The sequence below is a fragment of the Schistocerca americana genome, chromosome 3 (assembly GCF_021461395.2).
Source record: "Schistocerca americana isolate TAMUIC-IGC-003095 chromosome 3, iqSchAmer2.1, whole genome shotgun sequence".
NCBI lineage: Eukaryota > Metazoa > Arthropoda > Insecta > Orthoptera > Acrididae > Schistocerca > Schistocerca americana.
This window is the reverse complement of record NC_060121.1, coordinates 525,294,885-525,318,993: the sequence shown is the minus strand read 5'-3', so window position 1 is coordinate 525,318,993 and position 24,109 is coordinate 525,294,885. Positions and strand designations below refer to the sequence as shown.

General features: G+C 41.7%; 2 protein-coding genes across 3 annotated transcripts in view; one reads left to right on the top strand and one right to left on the bottom strand.

Annotated features, from left to right (window-relative positions):
* The window catches only part of LOC124605499 (ras-related protein Rab-10), a 31,208-nt gene extending 27,065 nt beyond the window's left edge, over positions 1-4,143 (top strand). The window contains exon 5 of the mRNA XM_047137227.1: positions 3,833-4,143. Coding sequence (XP_046993183.1) covers positions 3,833-4,021 — 189 coding nt within the window. The 3' untranslated portion in view covers positions 4,022-4,143. The remainder of the gene's footprint in view (positions 1-3,832) is intronic.
* An 8,056-nt stretch (positions 4,144-12,199) lies between these two features.
* Positions 12,200-24,109, bottom strand: part of LOC124607308 (dynein axonemal assembly factor 11) — a 206,582-nt gene continuing 194,672 nt past the window's right edge. For both annotated transcript variants that reach the window (XM_047139605.1, XM_047139604.1), the window contains 2 exons: positions 12,839-12,921; positions 12,200-12,702 (listed from right to left, as the gene is read on the bottom strand). In XM_047139605.1, coding sequence (XP_046995561.1) covers positions 12,522-12,702; positions 12,839-12,921 — 264 coding nt within the window. In that variant the 3' untranslated portion in view covers positions 12,200-12,521. The remainder of the gene's footprint in view (positions 12,703-12,838; positions 12,922-24,109) is intronic.

The following is a 24,109-nucleotide window of genomic DNA, read 5'->3' as shown; positions in this document are numbered from 1 at the left end:
TTGTAGGGACGCTATCCGTGCTCGACGACGTGCTTTACGCACCTTTCGCCGCCATCCTACGTTGGCGAATTGTATTGCATACAAACGACTCCGAGCGCAATGCCGTAGAGTCATCAAAGACAGCAAAAAAGCTTGCTGGGCCTCTTTCACGAGCTCCTTTACCAGTTTTACTCCCTCTTCCGTTGTTTGGGGTAGCCTGCGCCGGCTGTCGGGCATTAAGGCCCACTCCTCAGTACCTGGCCTGACCTCAGGTAATGAGGTCCTTGTTGATCCTGTGGCTGTCTCCAACGCCTTTGGCCGCTTTTTCGCGGAGGTTTCAAGCTCCGCCCATTACCATCCTGCCTTCCTTCCCAGGAAAGAGGCAGACGAGGCTCGGCGACCTTCCTTCCACTCGCTGAATCTGGAGACTTACAATGCCCCCTTTACTATGCGGGAACTCGAACGTGCGCTTGCACTGTCCCGGTCCTCTGCTCCGGGGCCAGATGCCATTCACGTTCAGATGCTGGCACACCTTTCTCCGGCGGGCAAAAGCTTCCTTCTTCGTACCTACAATCGCGTCTGGACCGAAGGTCAGGTCCCCATGCGTTGGCGTGACGCCGTTGTTGTTCCTATACCCAAACCCGGGAAGGATAGACACCTTCCTTCTAGTTACCGCCCCATTTCTCTTACAAGCTGTGTCTGTAAGGTGATGGAGCGCATGGTTAATGCTCGGTTAGTTTGGATTCTTGAATCTCGACGACTACTTACTAATGTCCAATGCGGCTTTCGTCGCCGCCGCTCCGCTGTTGACCACCTTGTGACCTTGTCGACATTCATCATGAACAACTTTTTGCGAAGGCGCCAAACGGTAGCCGTGTTCTTCGACTTGGAGAAGGCTTATGATACCTGTTGGAGAGGAGGTATCCTCCGCACTATGCACAAGTGGGGCCTACGCGGTCGTCTGCCCCTTTTTATTGATTCCTTTTTAACGGATCGAAAGTTTAGGGTACGTGTGGGTTCCGTATTGTCCGACGTCTTCCTCCAGGAGAACGGAGTGCCTCAGGGCTCCGTCTTGAGCGTAGCCCTTTTTGCCATCGCGATCAATCCAATTATGGATTGCATTCCACCTAATGTCTCAGGCTCTCTCTTTGTCGATGACTTCGCGATCTACTGCAGTGCCCAGAGAACATGCCTCCTGGAGCGCTGCCTCCAGCGTTGTCTAGACAGCCTCTACTCATGGAGCGTGGCAAATGGCTTCCGGTTCTCTGAAGAGAAGACGGTTTGTATCAACTTTTGGCGATATAAAGCGTTCCTTCCGCCATCCTTACATCTCGGTCCCGTTGTTCTCCCATTCGTGGACACAACTAAGTTTCTAGGGCTCACGTTGGACCGGAAACTGTGTTGGTCTCCACATGTCTCTTATTTGGCGGCCCGTTGTACACGTTCCCTTAATGTCCTCAGAGTTCTTAGCGGTTCATCTTGGGGAGCGGATCGCACTGTCCTGCTTCGCTTGTATCGGTCCATAGTCCGATCGAAGCTGGATTATGGGAGCTTCGTCTACTCGTCCGCTCGGCCATCCCTCTTACGCCGGCTCAACTCCATCCACCATCGGGGGATACGTCTTGCGACCGGAGCCTTCTACACTAGTCCTGTCGAGAGTCTTCACGCTGAAGCTGCCGAGTTACCGTTGACCTACCGGCGCGACATACTGCTGTGTCGGTATGCCTGCCGGCTGTTGTCTATGCCCGAACACCCCTCTTACAAGTCCTTCTTCGCCGATTCTCTCGACCGTCAGTACGGGTTATACGTGTCTGCCCTGCTGCCCCCCCCGGAGTCCGCTTCCGTCGCCTGCTTCGACAATTGGATTTTGCCCTCCCTACCACCTTCAGAGAGGGTGAGAGCCCGACACCACCTTGGCTCCAGGCTCCGGTTCGTATTTATCTCGACCTCAGCTCACTCCCGAAGGAGGGTACTCCGGCTGCAGTGTATTGCTCACGGTTTGTCGAACTTCGTGCTCGACTTGCTAGTCACACCTTTATTTACACCGATGGCTCCAAAACTGACGATGGTGTCGGCTGTGCCTTTGTCGTCGGGACCGCCACCTTTAAATACCGGCTCCTTGACCAATGTTCCAGCTTTACGGCCGAGCTTTTTGCTCTCCATCAGGCCATTCAGTATGCCCGCCGCCACCGCCATTCATCGTATGTCCTCTGCACTGACTCACTCAGTGCTCTTCAGAGCCTTGGGGCTCCCTATCCGGTCCATCCCTTGATTCAACGAATACAGCAGTCCCTCCATTGTTTCGCTGATAATGGCGGTTCTGTCAGCTTTCTGTGGGTCCCCGGACATGTAGGAGTGCCTGGGAATGAGGCTGCGGATGCTGCAGCCAAGGCTGCAGTCCTCCAGCCTCGGCCAGCCTCCCATTGTGTCCCGTCATCTGACGTTTGTGGGGATGTATGTAAGAGGCTTGTGTCCTTGTGGTGGGATGCTTGGTCATCCCTCCAAGGAAACAAGCTCCAGGCAGTAAAACCGCTCCCAACTGCTTGGACAACTTCCTCCCGACCATCTCGGCGCGAGGAGGTCCTTCTGACCAGGTTGCGGATTGGGCATTGCCGGTTTAGCCACCGCTACCTGCTCTCTGGTGACCCAGCCCCGCAGTGCCCTTGTGGTCAGGCATTAACGGTGCGCCATGTTTTATTGTCGTGTCCCCGTTTTAGTCAATTTCGTGTTGTCCTGTCCCTGCCATCTACCTTACCGGATGTTTTAGCTGATGACGCTCGAGCAGCTGCTCGTCTTCTGCGTTTTAACTGGCTTGACCAAAGACGTTTAACCTTTTTACTTATTTCATCTGCATCTTTGTCAGGTCCTTTTGATGTCCCCCCATCCCCTTGAGTTTTAGCAGGTTCCTTGTGCTCTAACACCAGTGACTGGGCGCTAATGACCTCAGCAGTTGAGCGCCCTTAAACCCTACCAAAAAAAAAAAAAAACCAAAAAAAAAAAACCATCAATTGGCTATTAATTTCAATCAGCGGCAGTGCCCTTTGCATTCAAAAACTAAATGACTGTGCGCAATTCGCACATGGTGGTAACATCCAACGGGAGCTCCATTCTCAACGGCTGCCAAGCCAAGACTGAGTGCCTCAGTGTGGCATGCGCATGTTTACACACAGTGCGTGAAGCACTCTTCATAAGAGTTTGACCAACTGCCACAAAAACAGAGTTCTGTACTTAAAAAAAAAATTAGGAGACCTTACTTTTGGGATTATCCTCATGAAAGAAGAAAATGTGTTACACAAACCTGGCTCTGGAAACTCTGTAATTTTGGTGTTAGAAATAATTTTGTAAAGCTCGACATAGTACCTTAATCATTAAAAATACAATGCGGAGTGGCCGCGTGGTTTGAGGCATCAAATCACGGATTGCACAGCCCTTCCCGCCGGAGGTCCGTGTGTGTGTGTGTGTGTGTGTGTGTGTGTGTGTGTGTGTGTGTGTGTTCTTAGCATAAGTTAGCTTAAGTAGTGTGTGAGTCCAGGGACTTGCTGAAGAAGGCTTTGGCTGAAAGCTATAATGTGTGCCTGTCTGCAACTAAATTGGTCATCTTTATGGTAAGTAGCAGTCTGTCCTTTTCCTAATGTTGTCGCCATTCCAACCTGGAGTTTCATTACTGATTGTTAGTCACTTCTGGCACTGCATTGATGTACAAGGTGCCACTTTCTGAATCGTTTTTGTACATTCTCTCAGTTGCACAAAATTTTTAGTTAATGGAAAAAATAACACTTCATTTGAAAAATTGTTATTTGCCTCATTACACCTTTTGTGTGTTCTTGTAACAACTAATTATTTTCTTTTGCAGATTGCACGAGAGCATGGAATCAGGTTCATGGAAACATCAGCAAAAGCAAACATAAATATAGAACGGGCATTTAATGAATTAGCGGAGGCCATTCTTGATAAAACTGCTGGTAGAGATCCAGCGGAGTCATCGGACAGAGTGATAGTTCCAGACAGACGGGGAGAAAGAGGCTCCAACAGGTGCTGCTAGGTGTAGCTTAAAAACAAAATAAAAACAAAAACTCTTATGCTACCAGGGATGCAGAGCAGTTTGATTTGCTGTATTACAAGCTGTGATGTATTGCCAAAGAATAAAAATGGGATTTAAAACTCTTTTTACAATTCAAAATAAACCTACCTTTCACTTGTGGGAGCGATTTTGAAATGTAAGTGGGGGAATGAAACTGATAAATGTGAAGCATGGAGCTGTGCGGGAGTATGCTGAAGTGTTCAGATGTCGCAAACGTTGGTTACTAATTACTTGGGGGGGGGGGGGGGGGGGGAGAGGGAGAGAGGGGGAGAGAGAGAGAGTGAGTGTGTGTGTGTGTGTGTGTGTGTGTGTGTGTGTGTGTGTGTGTGTGTGTGTGTTTTTAATTTATTCTTCAGTGCATCTCTGTAAACACATTTTCAATAACACAGAGACACTGTGTGGTTTGAGTGGTGTGTAACTTCATTTATAAGTAATGTAATAAAAATAAAACCTGAACAATTTGTAGTGAATGTATTTTTTACCTATTTTCTAGAGTGCTCTTCTCTTTTTCAGACTTATTTATTTTTTTTTTTTTTTTTTATTATTTTATGTATGGCAAGCTTTTCTAGTTTTATAAGACATTTCATATAAAGTTTGAAGTTCTCTGTGATTTGTTGTAGCCTCTTGTGAGATTCTGCTGTAATACAGTAAATCAAACTTGTCATTAAGAGTTTGATTGCTACAAGTTCCTGGCATTTTGTAGAGTCCAATTGAACTTGTTGCATAATTCTCATGAACAACACAGTCTCTGTTTAGATTTTATAAAGAACCAAGAAAAGGAACCGAAACACCATGGTGCTAGAAAATAAGTTTCTCATAAATCCCTTGAACGACTGACTTGTGGGGTGTAAGTGAAGTGTACTATAGAAAGTGAAGTGACACTAGGAGTATGGTTTTATGGACAAAGTATATGCTCCTTTATGTGAACATATTTTTTGTGTGTGCTGATACCATTTATCGTTGTGTGATCATCAGAGTTAATAATCTTTTATATAAAATGGTATTTTCATGCCTGCTTATTCAGAAATTCACTTGGAAACTGAAGATTGCCATTAGCACATTAGATAAATACAAATCTGATAGTTAACAGTGCAACTGGCAGTTCATGAACCACCAAATCGTTGGTCACTGATAGTGTGTTCATAAAATTTTATGATTATGTTGATCTGCTGGCATTTTGATTGTGATCTCTTACTGTTTACTTATTCTGTAAGTGATTTGTTTGCATTATATTCAGAATCAATAAGTTAATTTGGTTTCGAGTTATTTCTCGAGTTGATAGATACAGGAATATGGTATAATAGTTTTAAAACACATGGTGAAGAAGTAATTCATACATGGAAAAATTGTCAGCAGCACTGTGAGCATTTCCAGTACTATGGCTTGTGAGAGCAATTTCATGGCATACTTTGATTTGCACATCTCAAAATGAAAAAAAAAATTATCATATTCACTTTTTGAAGCCACATGAGTACATTACTGTAAGCTTAAAGCTTATGCTAGTAAATGTTTGATGTTTTGAAATTATTCACTAGAAAACTATTTGCAGCGTATGCATGATTGACTGACAAGGGTACTGCTGGTTTTACATGATGTTTCACTGTGAATAAGACAGTACCAGTCTGTGTTACAAGATCACCCAGATAACAAAAAAAAATTATTTTCAAAGGTTTTACATGGTGCCAATTTTGCATATTATATACTCTTGGGTTACTAGTAAACAGAAAGTAACCAGCTGGTTCCTATAAATGTGTAATCATTATATGTCTGATATAGTGGTTAGATTCATTATAAAGCAACAACAAATTATCAAAATTTTCATCTACATAATTAGCATATTGTAAATTCTTGTTTTATTTTTAAGATTAAAAAGTTGTGATTTGTAATTGCAGTCTGTGTTGGGTATCATTTTTGGCATGAATTGACAAGGATTACTTTCTTTAAAAAAACTGTCAGTTGGAATAGGCAAAGTATTTGGAATATTACTTGCATTCTTGAGAGAATGTTGCTGCTTTTGTTTCCAAAGCAGATCTATGCTCTTCATATGGAAAAAGCTTTTTAAAGTAGAACATTGTCAGAAACAACTTGTAAAGACAGAAAATAAATTGCAGGTTTGTGATCACAGAGAGGTTTTTAAGAGGAGAGGAGCAGCGAAGGTTAAAAATGTAAATGGAGAATGAAGACAAGGACAGACGAGATTTCGTGAAATTCCTATCTACAAAAAATAAAATGTGTGGGCATGTAATTTTGCTTCGTGTCAATAGAAAATTGGGAGATATGTAATTATAGATAACTGACGTTAACTGGTGCAGATACTGGGTAGAGCAGAAATTAAGTGTATACTGTGAATTTTCATGAAAAATTTTATGAATATAGTGAGATAACTGTAAGACAGGTTGCAGGGAAGAAAGAAAGTGGAAGCCTTATTACTGAAACTTGTAAATTAAATTAAATTTTTCATATGAACTTTGAATGTGCTCTTCCCCCAGTACAGAAAATCTGAATTGATTGTTAAAAATAACACAAACTATCAAATTTGTAATCAACCCAGTAAAACAAGTGTCACCAGCAATAGCATTGAATATCAAAATATGCCTTCAGCCATAGCCAGCCTCTTTTCAATGCAACCCTAAGGTAGAAAAAAATTTCAGCTGTGTATGAAAGGCCTGATGTGATTGCAGTAATAGAAAGGCTTTTATGGAAGTGAGAACACTGGCAGATTGTATGTTATTGTCTGAAATGTTCATGTTCCAGCCGTACTAGAAGATGAATTACTATTTCATTACTTAATAAGCCAGTATAGAATATTCTTATGTTCAGTCAGTGGTCAACAGCTAAAGTTCCAGATGCATATTATGTAATATTAAATTGGAATAAGGAAAGTGGGAATGTAAGACCAGCAGTTACTGCAAACTGAGCCATTGAATTTTTGTTAATTGTTCTCTGGGCTTCAAAGTTTTGATCACTACAAAATAAGTAATGTTACTGAGACACATACAAGAAGTAATATTTTGCTATGTTTCCTTCAATGGAGTTGAGTTACATGGCTCAGAGAAAGAAGGTGTATAAGTTTAAGATAAAGCAACAAATTTATTACAATATTTTGTAAATAAACATTCTTTACATTATTAAAACCTTTACTTCAGATTATGTAAATTATTTACTTTTACTCATCACTGGTTTTATCTTTATGGACTGGTCACAAAAGTTGTTTGATGAAATTTTTATTTCTATGACAGAATACAAGATAACTGTTCCTTATATGCAACATGTCATGCAAACACATGTGGCGTGATGTATGACACATTCCAGTCACAAGAATATAGGGATGATTGGCAGATTTTGAAAACTTTCCTTTGTCTCATTCATTTAAAGCACTAAAATGTCCACAACCAGTTATATTTGCATGTATTATTTACACTGACAAGTTTATGTAGTCACTTTGATCATAATTAATTGCTTCCTCAACAAGGTCAGTTGGTAAGTCAAGACACCACCAAGAAATCGTGTTCTAGGTCTTTGTTGCTGTAGTCTGGCAAGCACACAACCACAAGTCCAGGTTTGTCCCATACCTGTACATGTCGTATGTGGGATACTGAGCAAACCAAATTGTAAAATTTCACATAGTCTGAATTATTCGAGGCAAAGCATAGTTTGCATTTACACACACACACACACACACACACACACACACACACTCTCTCTCTCTCTCTCTCTCTCTCTCTCTCTCTCTCTCTCTCTCTCTCTCTTATATATTTATATATTCGGTCTGTGGTGTGCATACTCTCTCTCTCTCTCTCCTCATTACCCTTCCCTCCTCCCCAAACAACAAGGCTATTGTAAAATTGCCTCGTACCAAGTTCTGTAAATTTTACTTGCATAATAAGTGTTAAGTCGGCACTTGTGAGTTGCAGTTGCTGTATTAATAAGTCAACAAACCATACTTTTTTCTGAAATGTTGTGGAGACAGATATTTAATCGTGGTTAGTAACAAATTGACTACCAAATGCATAGTGATGGCTGTTTCATCGCCAGGCCAAGCCCTGACGTCAGGTGTGAGGCTCTGCTGTGACAGATGGTGTGCATACAATGTCAGAAGCAAGTCTCTGCTGTGACATCTGGCAGCCTTGTGGAATCATGTTAAATTGTGTAGATCAAGAAATAGTCATGTAAGAGAACAGATAAAAAAGCTTCAAGCCCTGAGAGGTGGTGATAGAAAAGCAAATGTGAACTCTTGAACAAAATTACTGTATTTACTCGAATCTAAGCCGCACTTTTTTTCCGGTTTTTGTAATCCAAAAAACTGACTGTGGCTTAGAATCGAGTGCAAAGCAAGCGGAAGTTCTGAAAAATTTTGGTGGGTGCCGCCACAACTAACTTCTGCTGCCATATGTATGTAGCGCTACACAGGCATGCTTTGTAGGCACAAAGATAAATACTGGCACCAAAACCTCTGCGTCAGTAAATAAATTTAAAAAAAATGTAAAAGACGAGCTTTTTTTCTCTGCCCCGAGTTTCAACCACTGCATTTTCATACATTATCCAACGAAGTAAATACAAATTCCGTATTGTTCATCTTCGAATGTAGCAGCATTTCAATGTACTACGAAAATCTGACTAGCAAGTCTGTTTGGGATGTTTGTCACTATGGCCAACTCTACATTCTGAATTTTTCCTACCTGTGAGAAGAGATGGTTGCTAATAGGAATTTTTATGAATTGTGAATCACATGCAGTATTCTCTTCACCGTAAGAATAATATGAATATAAACATTTTGCCAGGTATTGTTTCATGTTTGCTGCTATTTCATGTAAATCCTGTCTGCCTAATAAACTACGAAACTAGAGTGAGCCAACAGCAAACGCGGAAGAATATGCATATCATGTCATGTTTATATTCGTATTATTCTTATGCCTAATAGTGATACAGTCAGAAATGAAGCACAGCAATTGACAAATCTAAGATGACTCTAATTTCTGTGCAGAATGTAACGTACTAAAGGGGCGCCTGCAAAGATTTTCAAACGGAGAAAAATTTTCGCTAAACTCTCGTTCAGAAAATCTTCTATCATACACAGTGTATTATTTGGTTCTTGTTGATCATTATCAAAGAAAGCAGCAGTGTAAGTAACGACAAATAGCAGTCTCTTGCCATTGTTTCGCTAATGAGACGATTCCTCTTCTTTTTATTTAATTGTAAGTGGCGGTAGCACGCACAAAAGCAAGCCATGCCGCAAGCGGCGACAGGCTGTAAACACGCACTATCAGAATGCGACAAACAATGCACGACACAGTACAGTAATGCATTTTCAGCTTAGAGTGACGTAAACACCTATAACAAAGAAAACGGCACTTATCAGATCAAAGAAAAATAAGCAATCAATTCAAACCAGACGGAAGCATGTGAAAAAGGAAGGGTACCCATATAGATACGGACGAAGCACCTGACGCATAGCAATGGCTACCTGGTAAAGCTTAACTGCTAAGCTTACGACTCGAACCAAACTACTGTAGCTGTATCGTCATTCATTCGACCTAAATTGTGTCTCATATTACAATGGACCAACTTTGTTTAGATTTGGAGATGCGGCCTAAAACTTTTCTCTCCCCTTGAATTTAGAGTCTCAAATTTCAGGTGCGGCTTAGATTCGGGAAATTTTTTTCCCTTTGATTTAGAGTCTCATTTTTCAGGTGCGGCTTAGATTCGAGTAAATACGGTAACAGAATGTATCCAAACACCATTATCATAACAGGCACTTTTTAACACTTTTTCGTCACAAATTATACTTACCTATATTCAAAGACCCCCATATTTTATCTTGCCAAACCAACAGGTTGTTCATTGTATCCCATTATGGAAACAGAAAATTAAACCACACCTGGTGAAGCCAGTGCTTCAGGAGTATGTAATTTTTTTCCCTCCATTGGATCATTCCGATTGACATTTTATGTAGTTTTCTAAGATTCAAAGGAGACATATGAGACGACTATGGGATTTGCATGTTCTTGTTGATGTAACCATGACTAATGTAGTAGTAATGAGTCCTGATTATGTGGCAAGAGACAACATGGAGCCCTGTTTGTCCTCATATCTCCAGAAGGTTTTATTTGATAATTTTTTTTTTTTTTTTTTTTTTTTTTTTTTTTTTTTTTTTTTTTTTTAAAATTAAAAAATAGAGTCCTGACACAAACGTTCTTTTAATCTCTCCGTCCTGATACACCTGAAAACTGATATAGCATAGAGTTGAACTTAGATTGTCTGACTGTTCAGATTATCTAACCATGCATTCAACCTTATCTCTGAGCTGTTCACCAAACAGCATGCCAGAATTGTTGACAGGTGTAACTCGTGTCACAACAGATGTCAGTTGACAGATTACTGTTTTACTGGACTGTTCGCTGTACTGGACTCTTTTAATCAGCTGTTTTATCTATGTGATTTTCATTATGGCATTTCTTTAAAATTTGCTGTGCAGTTTTATACAGTTTGTGATTAAGAAGTGTAAGGGATGCTGAAAACTAAAATTAGCTACAAGTCAGGGAAAGAAATATGAGCACAATCGAATAGAAACTAAGTATTCTGCAAAGACTTCACAGAGGTGGGTCAGTTGCTAAATTAGCCTCTGAAATGGTTGTTGTAGTGACAACCATTAAGGAATTGAAAAAGAAAGGAAGAAATCTTGAAGCTTTTTCATTAACTGTGGATGGTGAAAAGGCTTTAAAAATTAGAAATACATTGAAAAACTAAAACTTAAGCTATTGTGTTGGTTTGGTTTTATCAGGAAAGATGTAAAGGGACCCAACTTCAGGCCCTCTTGTAAAAGAACTATTCAGTTGCACGAAAAACTACAGGGGTGAAGACTACTAATTTCAAGAAACATCAGATCATCTTCAGCTGTGGGGAAAAATCTACACAGCTTTAGGAAAGTCGTCATTTGAGGTTAAAAACTTTATTCTGCTGATGATGCACATAGGAAGTTTGTTGAAAAAATTGCAAAAACAGTATAAAAAAAATGAACAGGTAGCTGATCAATTATTGATGAGTTGGAGCTAAACTGTAAAATGCTACCTGAAAAAAACCCTTGCCTCAAAGAATGAAACAGACACTGCATAAAATCAGCAAAGATTGTCTTACCATTGCAGCATGCTGCAATGCAAGTGGTGGCCACAAATTACTGTTGTTTGTGGTCAGCAACTCTAAGAAACCAAGAGCCATCAAAAACATAATCAAATGTTAGTGCTTTCTGGTCATTACAAAGCTCAAAAAAGGATTTGGATGAATGGTAGTTTGTTTAAAGAATGGATCTGATGCATTTGTTCTGGCTGTTAAATACTTGAATTTGAAAATCCTACCACCCCGCAGTTGTATTGTTACGTAATGTCCCAAGCCATCCCTCTACATGAGTCTGAACTTCAACAAAGACCCCCCCCCCCCCCCCGTGACTTATGTAATTCATCCACTGGATAAATGTGTTATTGAATGGTCAAGTCGCTGTTTGCAGGAGGAAATATGTCAGTGCTTTGTGAGGGAAAACAGAAAAGGGTTGTGATCTTTTTGAAGCAATGAAAGACCCAACATATGAGATACAATTACACAGTAGTTTAAGCTTGAGAACAACTTATGAAAACCACTCTACAAAAATCTTGGAAGGTGATTTGTCGTAGCCTAAACCAAGAGTAGGAACTTTCAGAAAGTAATAAGTCTCACACACTACAAATTTAGTCACTGATTTGTGAATTCTTCAGAATATCCAGCCTGCTGAGGTAGAGGAATGACTAGCAGAAGGTGATGCTGTTGCTAATATTGATGAATAACTTGGAGTATCAGGTCATCGAATCTTGTTTTGCAACGGTATAGTGTTGAGGGAAAGGTGTCAGATGATGATGAAAAGGAAGTAAATGGAAAATATCAGCCACTCTGTAGCAAATGGCAAGTTAGAGACTGCTTCAGATATTTGGAATAACTGCCAACCACTACAACTGGGCACATATTGTGGGCAATGAAGTAGTGTGATGCTGCCACTAAATCAAGGTTTAAGAAACTGGGGGAAAAATTAGTTTTTTAAATAATTTTCAGTGTATAAAATTTTGTGTTTTAATTTCTCTTAATTAGAAATGTGATTTTTTTTCCTCCCTTAATTCTCTTTTATTACATAGTTTTAAGCTCTGTAAACAGCTTCTTTCATTCTCATGATTATATGACCTTGTTAGTGTTTCGACCACCTCCTGGTCCCAAAAGTGACAGTTAATTTAGGTTCTACTGTGTGAAGAAATGAACAGATTCCATATATTATAACAAGAAATACAACATATGAAAGTTGAGAGAAATTGTGCATATATAAATTTCCAAAATATTTGTCTACTGAAATAGCTATACATTTCTCTCTGAACATGTATGGAAACAATACTTAAACATGTACATAATTTTTTTTCTTCTACATAACAGCAGTAGCCAAGATGTTTTATTCTAGAGGCGGTACATCAGGATCTTCAATGTAATCTTCTTGTGGTTTTTTTTCTTGCAGTGTGAATCTTGAAGAATAACATGTAGTATCCAACAGTGACGTTTTTATTTCTTTGATATTTACAATATTGGCAAAATCCAGTGGTGGAGGAGGTCCAATTTCAAGGAGTTCTCTTTTGCTGAAGAGAAGAAAAATGACTAAGAAGTACTAATATTTTTTGGTATCTCACATTAAATGAGAGAGAGAGAGAACTTTTCTAATGTATAATTTAAACATGCTTCTAAGATTTTTTAAAAAAGATAATGGTTTGGTACCTGTTTTGAGTAAGTGACAGAGTAGTTTCAGTGCTGTTCTTTTTATTCAGTTGCTTCTTCTTTGACATAATCATACCATTTACCTGTTATTAAGAATGAAATAATGTTAAAGAAATTTTGTAAATGCACCAAAGATACAGGAAGAGTCAGAACATGTTCTAGTCTACTCTTTCCAGAATAGAGCTATAGACATTCTAGCACTTTCTCTCACCTCCACCCCCCCCCCCCCCCCACCTCCCCCCATTATTAGACGCAGTTTATTATATGATAAAAATGAGAATTAAAAGGAAGGTGATAATGCAGAGGAATAAGATCAGGAAAGGAAAGGAATGGATAGCAAGGTTTGCCTGGAAGTGCTAAAGGATGAGTTAAATAAAGTTAAAAAAGAAGGCTGACGAATCAGCTGATAGGGGGGAAGATTTACCAGCAGAGGTACTGGTGCAAGTTTGATTATATAAGAAACGAGACGGGCATGAAAAGGGCAATTTGAATCATTCAAACAATAGAGAAAATGTATAGTAATTTAAATGAGAAAACAATAGATTGTGGGTACAGCTGGGGAAGGGCTGTGGGAAGAAATAAAAAGACAAGATAGGGGTATTGTCAAGGGTTAGCATTTAATAACAGGGAAACAGATATAGCGATAAATGCAGTAAGTGAAAGGGAGGATGAAGGATTAGACAGAATAAGTGGATAAATACAAAAAAATCAAGGGTTGAAGGATTCTACCTAACCTAGGATTTCCATACGACATCTGTATAAATAGTATTGAGCCCCCAGATGAATGGAAAGAAAAGTAGTAATATGAGTATACAGTATAATAGAAAAGGAGCAAGGTACAATCCCAGACAAAATAGTATTACCTGTATTTTTACTTAAAATATCTGAAGTGATCCAAAGTTTGCCGGAAAACAGTTCATGGTATAGGAGCCCGCATGAATTCAGAGCTGTTTTCAAGTGTCACACCTACCGATTTTCAGCAAGCTATCTTGCAGGGTGTATACGTCCTGGGACAATGGGGAAAGTTCTCATCTGGGAAACACCCAGGAATTTTTTAGAATTCTGAGATATTTTCATTATTTTAGTTTCCAGTTAAATTTTTGTAATTTTGACTGGTAAGAGCTGATTCTCTAACAAAGAATTTTACTTTAGCCCACTACTACAGAAAAATACTGCAGCAATAAAACATAAATGAGAGAATAACACCAAAATAAAACTGTAGTTCCAAAGAGAATGCGCCATTTACAACAACAAAATGTAGTGTGCACACAAGCATCTGCTAACAGCAAAATGTGTCAAAAGCTGTAGGATGAAGACTATGCAGTACTTTAAACAACAATCTGCTTTCAATGAGCTCTTTAAGTTAGATTCGTTTGAGCAGTTGTCAGTGGGCTCATGCATATGAGCATCCCGCTTCTCACTGTGAAGTGTGGCTGTAGCTGTATAAGCAGTAGCTGCAAGCAGCTGGATGCTTCTCACGAAAATTTTTCTGGTGCAACCAAGCTGCCATATTTGCGAATGCACAGAGCAGTCAGTTGCAGTGGGAAGCAGTCTTCATGTGACCCACGTCTATTTTTTGTGGTTTTGCTGCTGTCTTCATTTACACTTCTCATATCAAATGAAAATAAAATGGATTTCTGTGGTTGGGAGCTTTCAGATGAATACACTGATATAATTACAGAAGAATAAAATGTTTTAGTTTCAGTTTCCTGATTTTTTATTATTGGTACTCAAGCATTAACTGCCTTGCAAGAACAATGAAGTTATTTTTGTTGGTTTGTGGAAGAAATTTGGCTATTTTTAATCTTTTCCTCAGAGGCAGCCAATTTATTTGAAAGGAAGTGTTTCATTCCATGCTATTGGCTAGTTTCAACTGTTCGTTGAAATTGAATTGCACGTTTTCATCTTCTGGTGCCTATGGCATTGTGCCATAATAAAGATCAATCATTAGGTAATGCACTACTGGTACTAAAAGAAAATTGGCTTCCCGAAAACCACAATGAAAAGCTTTAGCAGAATTTTACATATCTGCCATCTGTGAAACACAATGTTTTTCAGTCGCAAGACTTATTTCAAACTTTTCCTGTACTCCTCTAGGCTCGACACTGTTTCTTAATTTATGTTGCTTACATCCAATCTTCAGAAAGTTATATACTGGCAGCATACCATGTTTTATTGTTGTAATTGCCCACAAGGCTTTGTATTTACACCTGGAATAGAATATAAATTGCCAATTATACATTTTCTTGGCCTCCCAAATAACTTTGTTAATTATTTATACAGTTTGAAAAACTCATGAAAAGTTTATTGTTCTTAGTTCTGGTGTACACAAACAACTTTTTCTCTCCTCCCCTTTTTTAAATAAATTTGTAATCCTCCTTAGTAGCTTTTTGTAGTGCTATGTGGATGTAAACTTGATTGGAAATAGCTATATAAGAGTACTGCAGAGTACAAGTAAATAAAAAATCTATGTTAAAAGTCACCATATAGAAAAAAAACATTAGGTTACTTTAAGCTGTAGAGTCTAGCTTTGAAATGGGGCTTTGTATGTCATTGTAGCTGTGCATGTGCAGTAACACCTGTTTTCTGGCACTTTCTAGCAGCTGCTCAAAGGAACGTGTTTCTAACAGGTTGCAGGAAAATGCTTTTTTTGCTTGGCTTATTTTCCTAAAGCGCTGGGAAGTTCTACACCTGTGTATAAAATCTTTGCCATTCAAAGGATTGATAAGTTTTACAATTCTGAGGGAAAGGAACATGGAGAACGTGTATCTTCATCTGGGAAAATGTGTATATTTACCCAGAAAAATGTGTATTTTTAGCCAGCAAATTCAGGAATTTTTGTTCCTTGTCCACAAATACATGGTGTATCAGTAGTGACTAACAGAGAATGCAACTTGACTGCATAGCCATTGATATCTACAAAACTTTCTACACTATGTGATAAAAAGTATCCAGACACCTGGCTGAATGACTTACAAGTTCATGGCGCCCTCCATCGGTAATGCTGGAATTCAATATGGTGTTGGCCCACCCTTAGCCTTGATGACAGCTTCCATTCTCACAGGCACACATTCAGGCAGATGCTGGAAGGTTTCTTGGGGAATGGCAGCCCATTCTCCACATAGTGGTGCACTGAGGAGAGGTATCAACGTAGTAGGTGAGGCCTGGCATGAAATCGGCATTCCAAAACATCTCAAAGGTGTTCTATAGGATTCAGGTCAGGACTCTGTGCAGGCCAGTTCATTACAGGGATGTTATTGTCATGTAACCACACTGCCACAGGTGGTGCATTATGAACAGGTGCTCGATCATGTTGAAAGATGCAATTGCCATCCCCAAATTGCTCTTAAACAGTGGTAAGCAAGAAGGTGCTGAAAACATCAATGTAGCCCCCTCCATGAAAAACACAACCACCTCCGAATTTTACTGTTGGCACTATGCATGCTGGCAGATGACATTCACTGGACATTTGCTATACCCACACCCTGCCATCGGATCACCACACTGTGTACCGTGATTTGTCACTCCATACAATGTTTTTCCCCTGTTCAATAGTCCAATGTTTACGTTCCTTACACCAAGCGAGGTGTCATTTGGCACATACCGGCACGACGTGTGGCTTATGAGCAGCCGCTCAACCATGTAATCCAAGTTTTCTCACCTCCCATGTAACTGTCATAGTACTTGCAGTGGATCCTGGTGCAGTTTTGATTTCCTGTGTGATGGTCTGGATGGATGTCTGCCCTTTACACACTACGACGCTCTTCAACTGTCGGCGATCTCCGTCAGTCAACAGACGAAGTCGGCCTGTACACTTTTGTGCTGTACGCATCCTTTCATGTTTCCATTGCACTATCGTATCGTAAACAGTGGACCCAGGGATGTTTAGGAGTGTGGAAATCTCATGTACAGACGTATGATGCAAGTGACACCCAATCACCTCCCAAGTTCGAAGTTCGCGAGTTCCGCGGAGCGCCCCATTCTGCTCTCATTATGTCTAATGACTACTGAGGTCGCTGATGTAGAGCACGTGGCAGTAGGTGACAGGACAATGTACCTAATATGAAAAATGTATGTTTTTGGGAGTTCCCGGACACCTTCGATCGCATAGTGTATACTGTGAATCACATGGTACTGTTAACAAAACTGGAAGGGTTGGACTTGATGAAAGAGTGATATGTTGGGTGACAAAATATCTAAAACATTGGAAACAGCTGGTGAATGAAGGTGGGAGACTTCACATCAAAGATAGTGATGCTAGAAACTGGTTTACTGCAACACAAATTAGGGCCACTGCTGTTACTGTTTTCTATCACTGATATTATGGACTGAGTAAAATCAGAATTAAGTCTATTGGCTGGTGACGTAATTTACAAGGAGAGACGGCGTCTGTCTGAAACTGGATCCAGAGAAATTGGATGTTCGCAAATACAAAAGGAATGTCAACTAGTCACCTTCTCAAATGGCAGGAGTGCTATAAGATATGAGTACAAATTAGGACCTGACATCACAGCAGGATAACAATGCTGATATGAGGAAGTGACACTGGGGACTGCACATTTTATTGATGGTCGAAAGGTCGCAAGGAAGGGTGTCCCTTGTAAGACAACACTTAGAGTCATTCCTGCAGGGATATGGGACTCCAGCAAAGATATCTGTCAAGGTAGAGAAGAGTGCAAGTCAGCTGTATAATGGGAGACTACAGGTAGACAAGTAGTGTCACAGACATGATTAAGAAATTGAAGTGGGTAAGCCTCGCACAAAGGAGGGCGAGAGCCAGACGTGGGGAAATTTACCAAGCATATGTGAGTGAAGTAAATTCCCTTGGGCAGCTCTTACAGTTTGTTGGTGAGTAAACACGCCCCCCCCCCCCCATGAACTATAACCACGGACCTTCCAGAGTCCAGAGGTGGCGTGCATGCTTCAACAATACAGATGGTCACACCATAGATGCATCCACAGTGGAGGGGTATTTGTGGAGAGACCAGACTAACCCATGGTTCCTAAAGAGTGACAGCAGCCTTTTTAGTAGTTTCAGGGCCATCAGTCTGAAGGACTGACTGATGTGGCCTTGCAACATTAGCCAACACGGCCTTGCTGTGCTGGTACTGTGAAAGGCTGAAAGCAAGGAGAAACTACAGCGGTAATTTTTCCCCCAAGGGCATGCAGCTCTACTGTATATCATAAATCATGAAGGCATCTTCTTGGGTAAAATATTCGGGATGTAAAATAGTCCCCCATCTGAAGCTCTGGGCTGGGACTGCAGGGAAGGATAGTGTTGTCACAAAAAACAAATGTAACAATTTACAGGTTGGAGTCTCAAATGTTAGCTCTCGTAATTGGGTAGGTAGGATAGATAATTTAGAAAAGAGAAATTGATAGCTTGAAGTTATACGAGGGTTGCCCAGAAGGTAAGGCACCACATTTTTTTCTTCAAAAATTCTTTATTGAACATAATGAGAATTACACACACGAAAGAATGATGTTTTATGTACACACCCTATTTTTCCACAAGATCTCCAACCTGTTCTATGGCCTTCCTCTAGCGCGTAACAATGGCGTGTATGCTATGTCAGTACCAATCCTTGTCCTGGTGCTTCACTGTGTGAATCACCTCTTCCTTGTCCTCAAAATGTCTTCCACGAATGGTATCCTTTAATGGCCCAAACAAGTGGAAGTCCGAGGGAACTAGGTGTGACAGCTGTGGATTGTCTCCCCGGCCGCTGCAAATTGTGGAGCTCCACCGTACCGTCTTCTGATGACTTCACCCTCTGTGTCCAGTGACTAACTGTACTTCTGTCAACAGTAGATGCTCCATAGATTTTGCACAAGTGTTTGTGAATATTCCCCACAGTTTCTACCTGTGCAGTGAGAAATTCAATGATGGCACATTGCTTGCAAAGTACATTACCTACAGACACCATTCTGAAACTGTCCTGCAGTTACGCTATCTGTCGGAAGTTGACAGAAACTTGGTGTGCCCGCTCAGGAGACTTCAAACAATACATACGTAACATTTGGCATTCGTAGCATTGGTTTCGGTTGAGAAAAAAAAAAAAGTGATGCATTACTTTCTGGGTAACCCTCGTATATAGTGAGAATTAGTGAAGTGAAGTGCACTGGCAGGAAGAACAGGTTTTCTGGTCATGTGCCTAATGGGAGAATCAATCTGGTGTGGTGGGGATAATGAGGGAGGGGTGAGGGAAGGTGTAGTGCTGCTTGTGGGAGCATGCAGAGCCCTGGTTGAGGACAGGGTAGGGTTGGTAGGTGCAGTCTAGTAGATCATCATCTTTTCTTTTCTTTTTTTTGGGGGGGGGGGGGGGGGAGGGGGCAGTAAAGGAGTGAAGTATTTACATTTTTCCGCAGAACCAAATTGAGGACCAAATCTCCATGGTCATGGAACGTGTCAGTACATTAACTTACAACAGATAAAATAAAATTTTAATGAATCCTTAAAAGATGTCAACATATAAGTTTATGTAAACACAATCAGCAGTATAACACAGGAATCAATGGAATAGAAAGAGTGAGGTGTGAGGAAACTCTTCAGTTTGGATTTGAAAACTAATGGTAGCTTACTGAAAATGGATGTAGCGGAATACTGCATGCCATTCTGCACAAGAGTCAAGTAGGTGCAATCCAAATGCAGATTGAATTTCTACGTAGCATTAACTGAGTAAAAGCTGCTAGTTCTTGAGAATAATGTAGTGTTACAAAAAGGTACAGCAAAACTTTCAGGAAACATTCCTCACACACAAAGAAAGAAAATATGTTAAGTGGAGGACATGTGTCCGGAAACGCTTACTTTCCATGTTAGAGCTCATTTTATTACTTCTCTTCAAATCATATTAATCATGGAATGGAAACACACAGCAACAGAACGTACCAGCGTGACTTCAAACGCTTTGTTACAGGAAATGTTCAAAATGTCCTCCGTTAGCGAGGATACATGCATCCACCCTCAGCTGCTGATAGTGCCTGCACACGCTGTACATGATACGGAAACAACTGGTTCTCCTGTAGCACTCTCCATACAGTGACGTGGACCGAGCGAGGTGGCGCAGTGGTTAGACACTGGACTCGCATTCGGGAGGACGACGGTTCAATCCCGCGTCCGGCCATCCTGATTTAGGTTTTCCGTGATTTCCCTAAATCGCTCCAGGCAAATGCCGGGATGGTTCCTTTCAAAAGGGCACGGCCGACTTCCTTCCCCGTCCTTCCCTCATCCGATGAGACCGATGACCTCGCTGTCTGGTCTCCTTCCCCGAAACAACCAACCAACCAACAGTGACGTGGTCAACGTTACCTTGTACAGCAGCAACTTCTCTAAAGCTGACATTAGGGTTATCGTCAACTGCACGAAGAACTGCCTCGTCCATTGCAGGTGTCTTCGTCGTTCTAGGTCTTCCCCAGTCGTGAGTCATAGGCTGGAATGTTCCGTGTTCCCTAAGACGCCTATCAGTTGCTTCGAACGTCTTCCTGTCGGGACACCTTCGTTCTGGAAATCTGTCTCGATACAAACGTACCGCGCCACGGCTATTGCCCCATGCTAATTCATACATCTGTCAACTCCGCATTTGTAAACATTGCACTGACTCCAAAACCATGTTCGTGATGAACACTAACCTGTTGATGCTACGTACTGATGTGCTTGATGCTAGTACTGTAGAGCAATGAGTCGCATGTCAACACAAGCACCGAAGTCAACATTACCTTCCTTCAACTGGGCCAACTGGTGGTGAATCGAGGAAGTACAGTACATACTGACAAAACTAAAATGAGCTCTAACATGGAAATTAAGCGTTTCCGGACACATGTCCACATAACATCTTTTCTTTATTTGTGTGTGAGGTATGTTTCCTGATATAATAGAGGGAAACATTCCACGTGGGAAAAATATATCTAAAAACAAAGATGATGTGACTTACCAAATGAAAGCGCTGGCAGGTCGATAGACACGCAAACAAATACAAACATACACACAAAATTCAAGCTTTCGCAACAAACTGTTGCCTCATCAGGAAAGAGGGAAGGAGAGGGAAAGACGAAAGGATGTGGGTTTTAAGGGAGAGGGTAAGGAGTCATTCCAATCCCGGGAGCGGAAAGACTTACCTTAGGGGGAAAAAAGGACGGGTATACACTCGCGCGCACACACACACATATCCACCCACACATATACAGATATGTGTGGATGGACATGTGCGTGCGCGCGAGCGCACACCCGTCCCTTCCTCCCCCCAAGGCAAGTCCCCACGCTCCCGGGACCGGAACGACTCCCCCCCCCCCCCCCCCCCCCCAAAAACCCACATCCCCCCTCCCCCCTGACAAGGCAACAGTCTGCCGCGAAAGCCCGAACAGCCATGGGTGCCAGGATGGCCCCCTCGTACGCCAACCTATTCATGGGTCGCCTAGAGGAAGCCTTCTTGGTTACCTAGGCCTGCCAACCCAAAGTTTGGTACAGATTTATTGATGACATTTTCATGATCTGGACTCACAGTGAAGAAGAACTCCAGAATTTCCTCTTCAATCTCAACTCCTTTGGTTCCATCAGATTCACCTGGTCCTACTCCAAATCCCACGCCACTTTCCTCGACGTTGACCTCCATCTGTCCAATGGCCAGCTTCCCACGTCTGTCCACATCAAACCCACCAACAAGCAACAGTACCTCCATTATGACAGCTGCCACCCATTCCACATCAAACGGTCCCTTCCCTACAGCCTAGGTCTTTGTGGCAAACGAATCTGCTCCAGTCCGGAATCCCTGAACCATTACACCAACAACCTGACAACAGCTTTCGCATCCCGTAACTACCCTCCCGACCTGGTACGGAAGCAAATATCTAGAGCCACTTCCTCATCCCCTCAAACCCAGAACCTCCCACAGAAGAACCACAAACGTGCCCCACTTGTGACAGGGTACTTTCCGGGACTGGACCAGACTCTGAATGTGGCTCTCCAGCAGGGATACGACTTCCTCAAATCCTGCCCTGAAATGAGATCCATCCTTCATGAAATCCTCCCCACTCCACCAAGAGTGTCTTTCCGCCGTCCACCTAACCTTCGTAACCTGTTAGTTCATCCCTATGAAATCCCCAAACCACCTTCCCTACCCTCTGGCTCCTATCCTTGTAACCGCTCCCGGTGTAAAACCTGTCCCATGCACCCTCCCACCATCACCTACTCCAGTCCTGTAACCTGGAAGGTGTACACGATCAAAGGCAGAGCCACGTGTGAAAGCACCCACGTGATTTACCAACTGACCTGCCTACATTGTGATGCATTCTATGTGGGAATGACCAGCAACAAACTGTCCATTCGCATGAATGGACACAGGCAGACAGTGTTTGTTGGTAATGAGGATCACCCTGTGGCTAAACATGCCTTGGTGCACGGCCAGCACATCTTGGCACAGTGTTACACAGTCCGGGTTATCTGGATACTTCCCACCAACACCAACCTATCCGAACTCCGGAGATGGGAACTTGCTCTTCAGTGTATCCTCTCTTCCCGTTACCCACCAGGCCTCAATCTCCGCTAATTTCAAGTTGCCGCCACTCATACCTCACCTGTCATTCAACAAAATCTTTGCCTCTGCACTTCTGCCTCGACTGACATCTCTGCCCAAACTCTTTGTCTTTAAATATGTCTGCTTGTGCATGTATATGTGTGGATGGATATGTGTGTGTGTGTGTGTGTGTGTGTGTGTGAGTGTGTACCCGTCCTTTTTTCCCCCTAGGGTGGGTCTTTCCGCTCCCGGGATTGGAGTGACTCCTTGCCCTCTCCCTTGGGGCCCGCATCCTTTCGTCTTTCCCTCTCCTTGCCTCTTTCCTGGTGGGGCGGCGGTTTGTTGCGAAGGCTTGAGTTTTGTGTGTGTGTTTGTGTTTGTTTGTGTGTCTATCGGCCTGCCAGCGCTTCTGTTTGGTGAGTCACATCATCTTTGTTTTTTATAAAAAATATATATATATATATATATATATATATATATATATATATTGTTGTGGTCTTCAGTCCTGAGACTGCTTTGATGCAGCTCTCCATGCTACTCTATCCTGTGCAAGCCTTTTCATCTCCCAGTACCTACTGCAACCTACATCCTTCTGAATCTGCTTAGTGTATTCATCTCTTGGTCTCCCTCTACGATTTTTACCCTCCACGCTGCCCTCCAATACTAAATTGGTGATCCCTTGATGCCTCAGAACATGTCCTACCAACCGATCCCTTCTTCTGGTCAAGTTGTGCCACAAACTTCTCCCCAGTCCTATTCAATACTTCCTCATTAGTTATGTGATCTACCCATCTAATCTTCAGCATTCTTCTGTAGCACCACATTTCGAAAGCTTCTATTCTCTTCTTGTCCAAACTATTTATCGTCCATGTTTCACTTCCATACATGGCTACACTCCATACGAATACTTTCAGAAATGACTTCCTGACACTTAAATCAATACTGGATGTTAACAAATTCTCTTCTTCAGAAACGCTTTCCTTGCCATTGCCAGCCTACATTTTATATCCTCTATACTTCGACCATCATCAGTTATTTTGCTCTCCAAATAGCAAAACTCGTTTACTACTTTAAGTGCCTCATTTCCTAATCTAATTCCCTCAGCATCACCCGACTTAATTAGACTACATTCCATTATCCTTGTTTTGCTTTTGTTGATGTTCATCTTATATCCTCCTTTCAAGACACTGTCCATTCCATTCAACTGCTCTTGCAAGTCCTTTGCTGTCTCTGACAGAATTACAATGTCATCGGCGAACCTCAAAGTTTTTATTTCTTCTCCATGAATTTTAATACCTACTCCGAATTTTTCTTTTGTTTCCTTTACTGCTTGCTCAATATACAGATTGAAAATATATATATATATATATATATATATATATATATATATATATATATATATATATATATATATATATATATATATATATATATATAAGTAAGTGTCGTCGGGGGGGGGGGGATGGGGGGGGGGGATGTGGGTTTTGTGGGGAGGGGGGGAGTCGTTCCGGTCCCGGGAGTGGGGGGACTTGCCTTGGGGGGAGGAAGGGACAGGTGTGCGCTCGCGCGCACGCACATGTCCATCCACACATATCTGTATATGTGTGGATGGATATGTGTGTGTGTGCGAGTGTATACCCGTCCTTTTTCCCCCCTAAGGTAAGTCTTTCCGCTCCCGGGATTGGAATGACTCCTTACCCTCTCCCTTAAAACCCACTTCCTTTCGTCTTTCCCTCTCCTTCCCTCTTTCCTGATGAGGCAACAG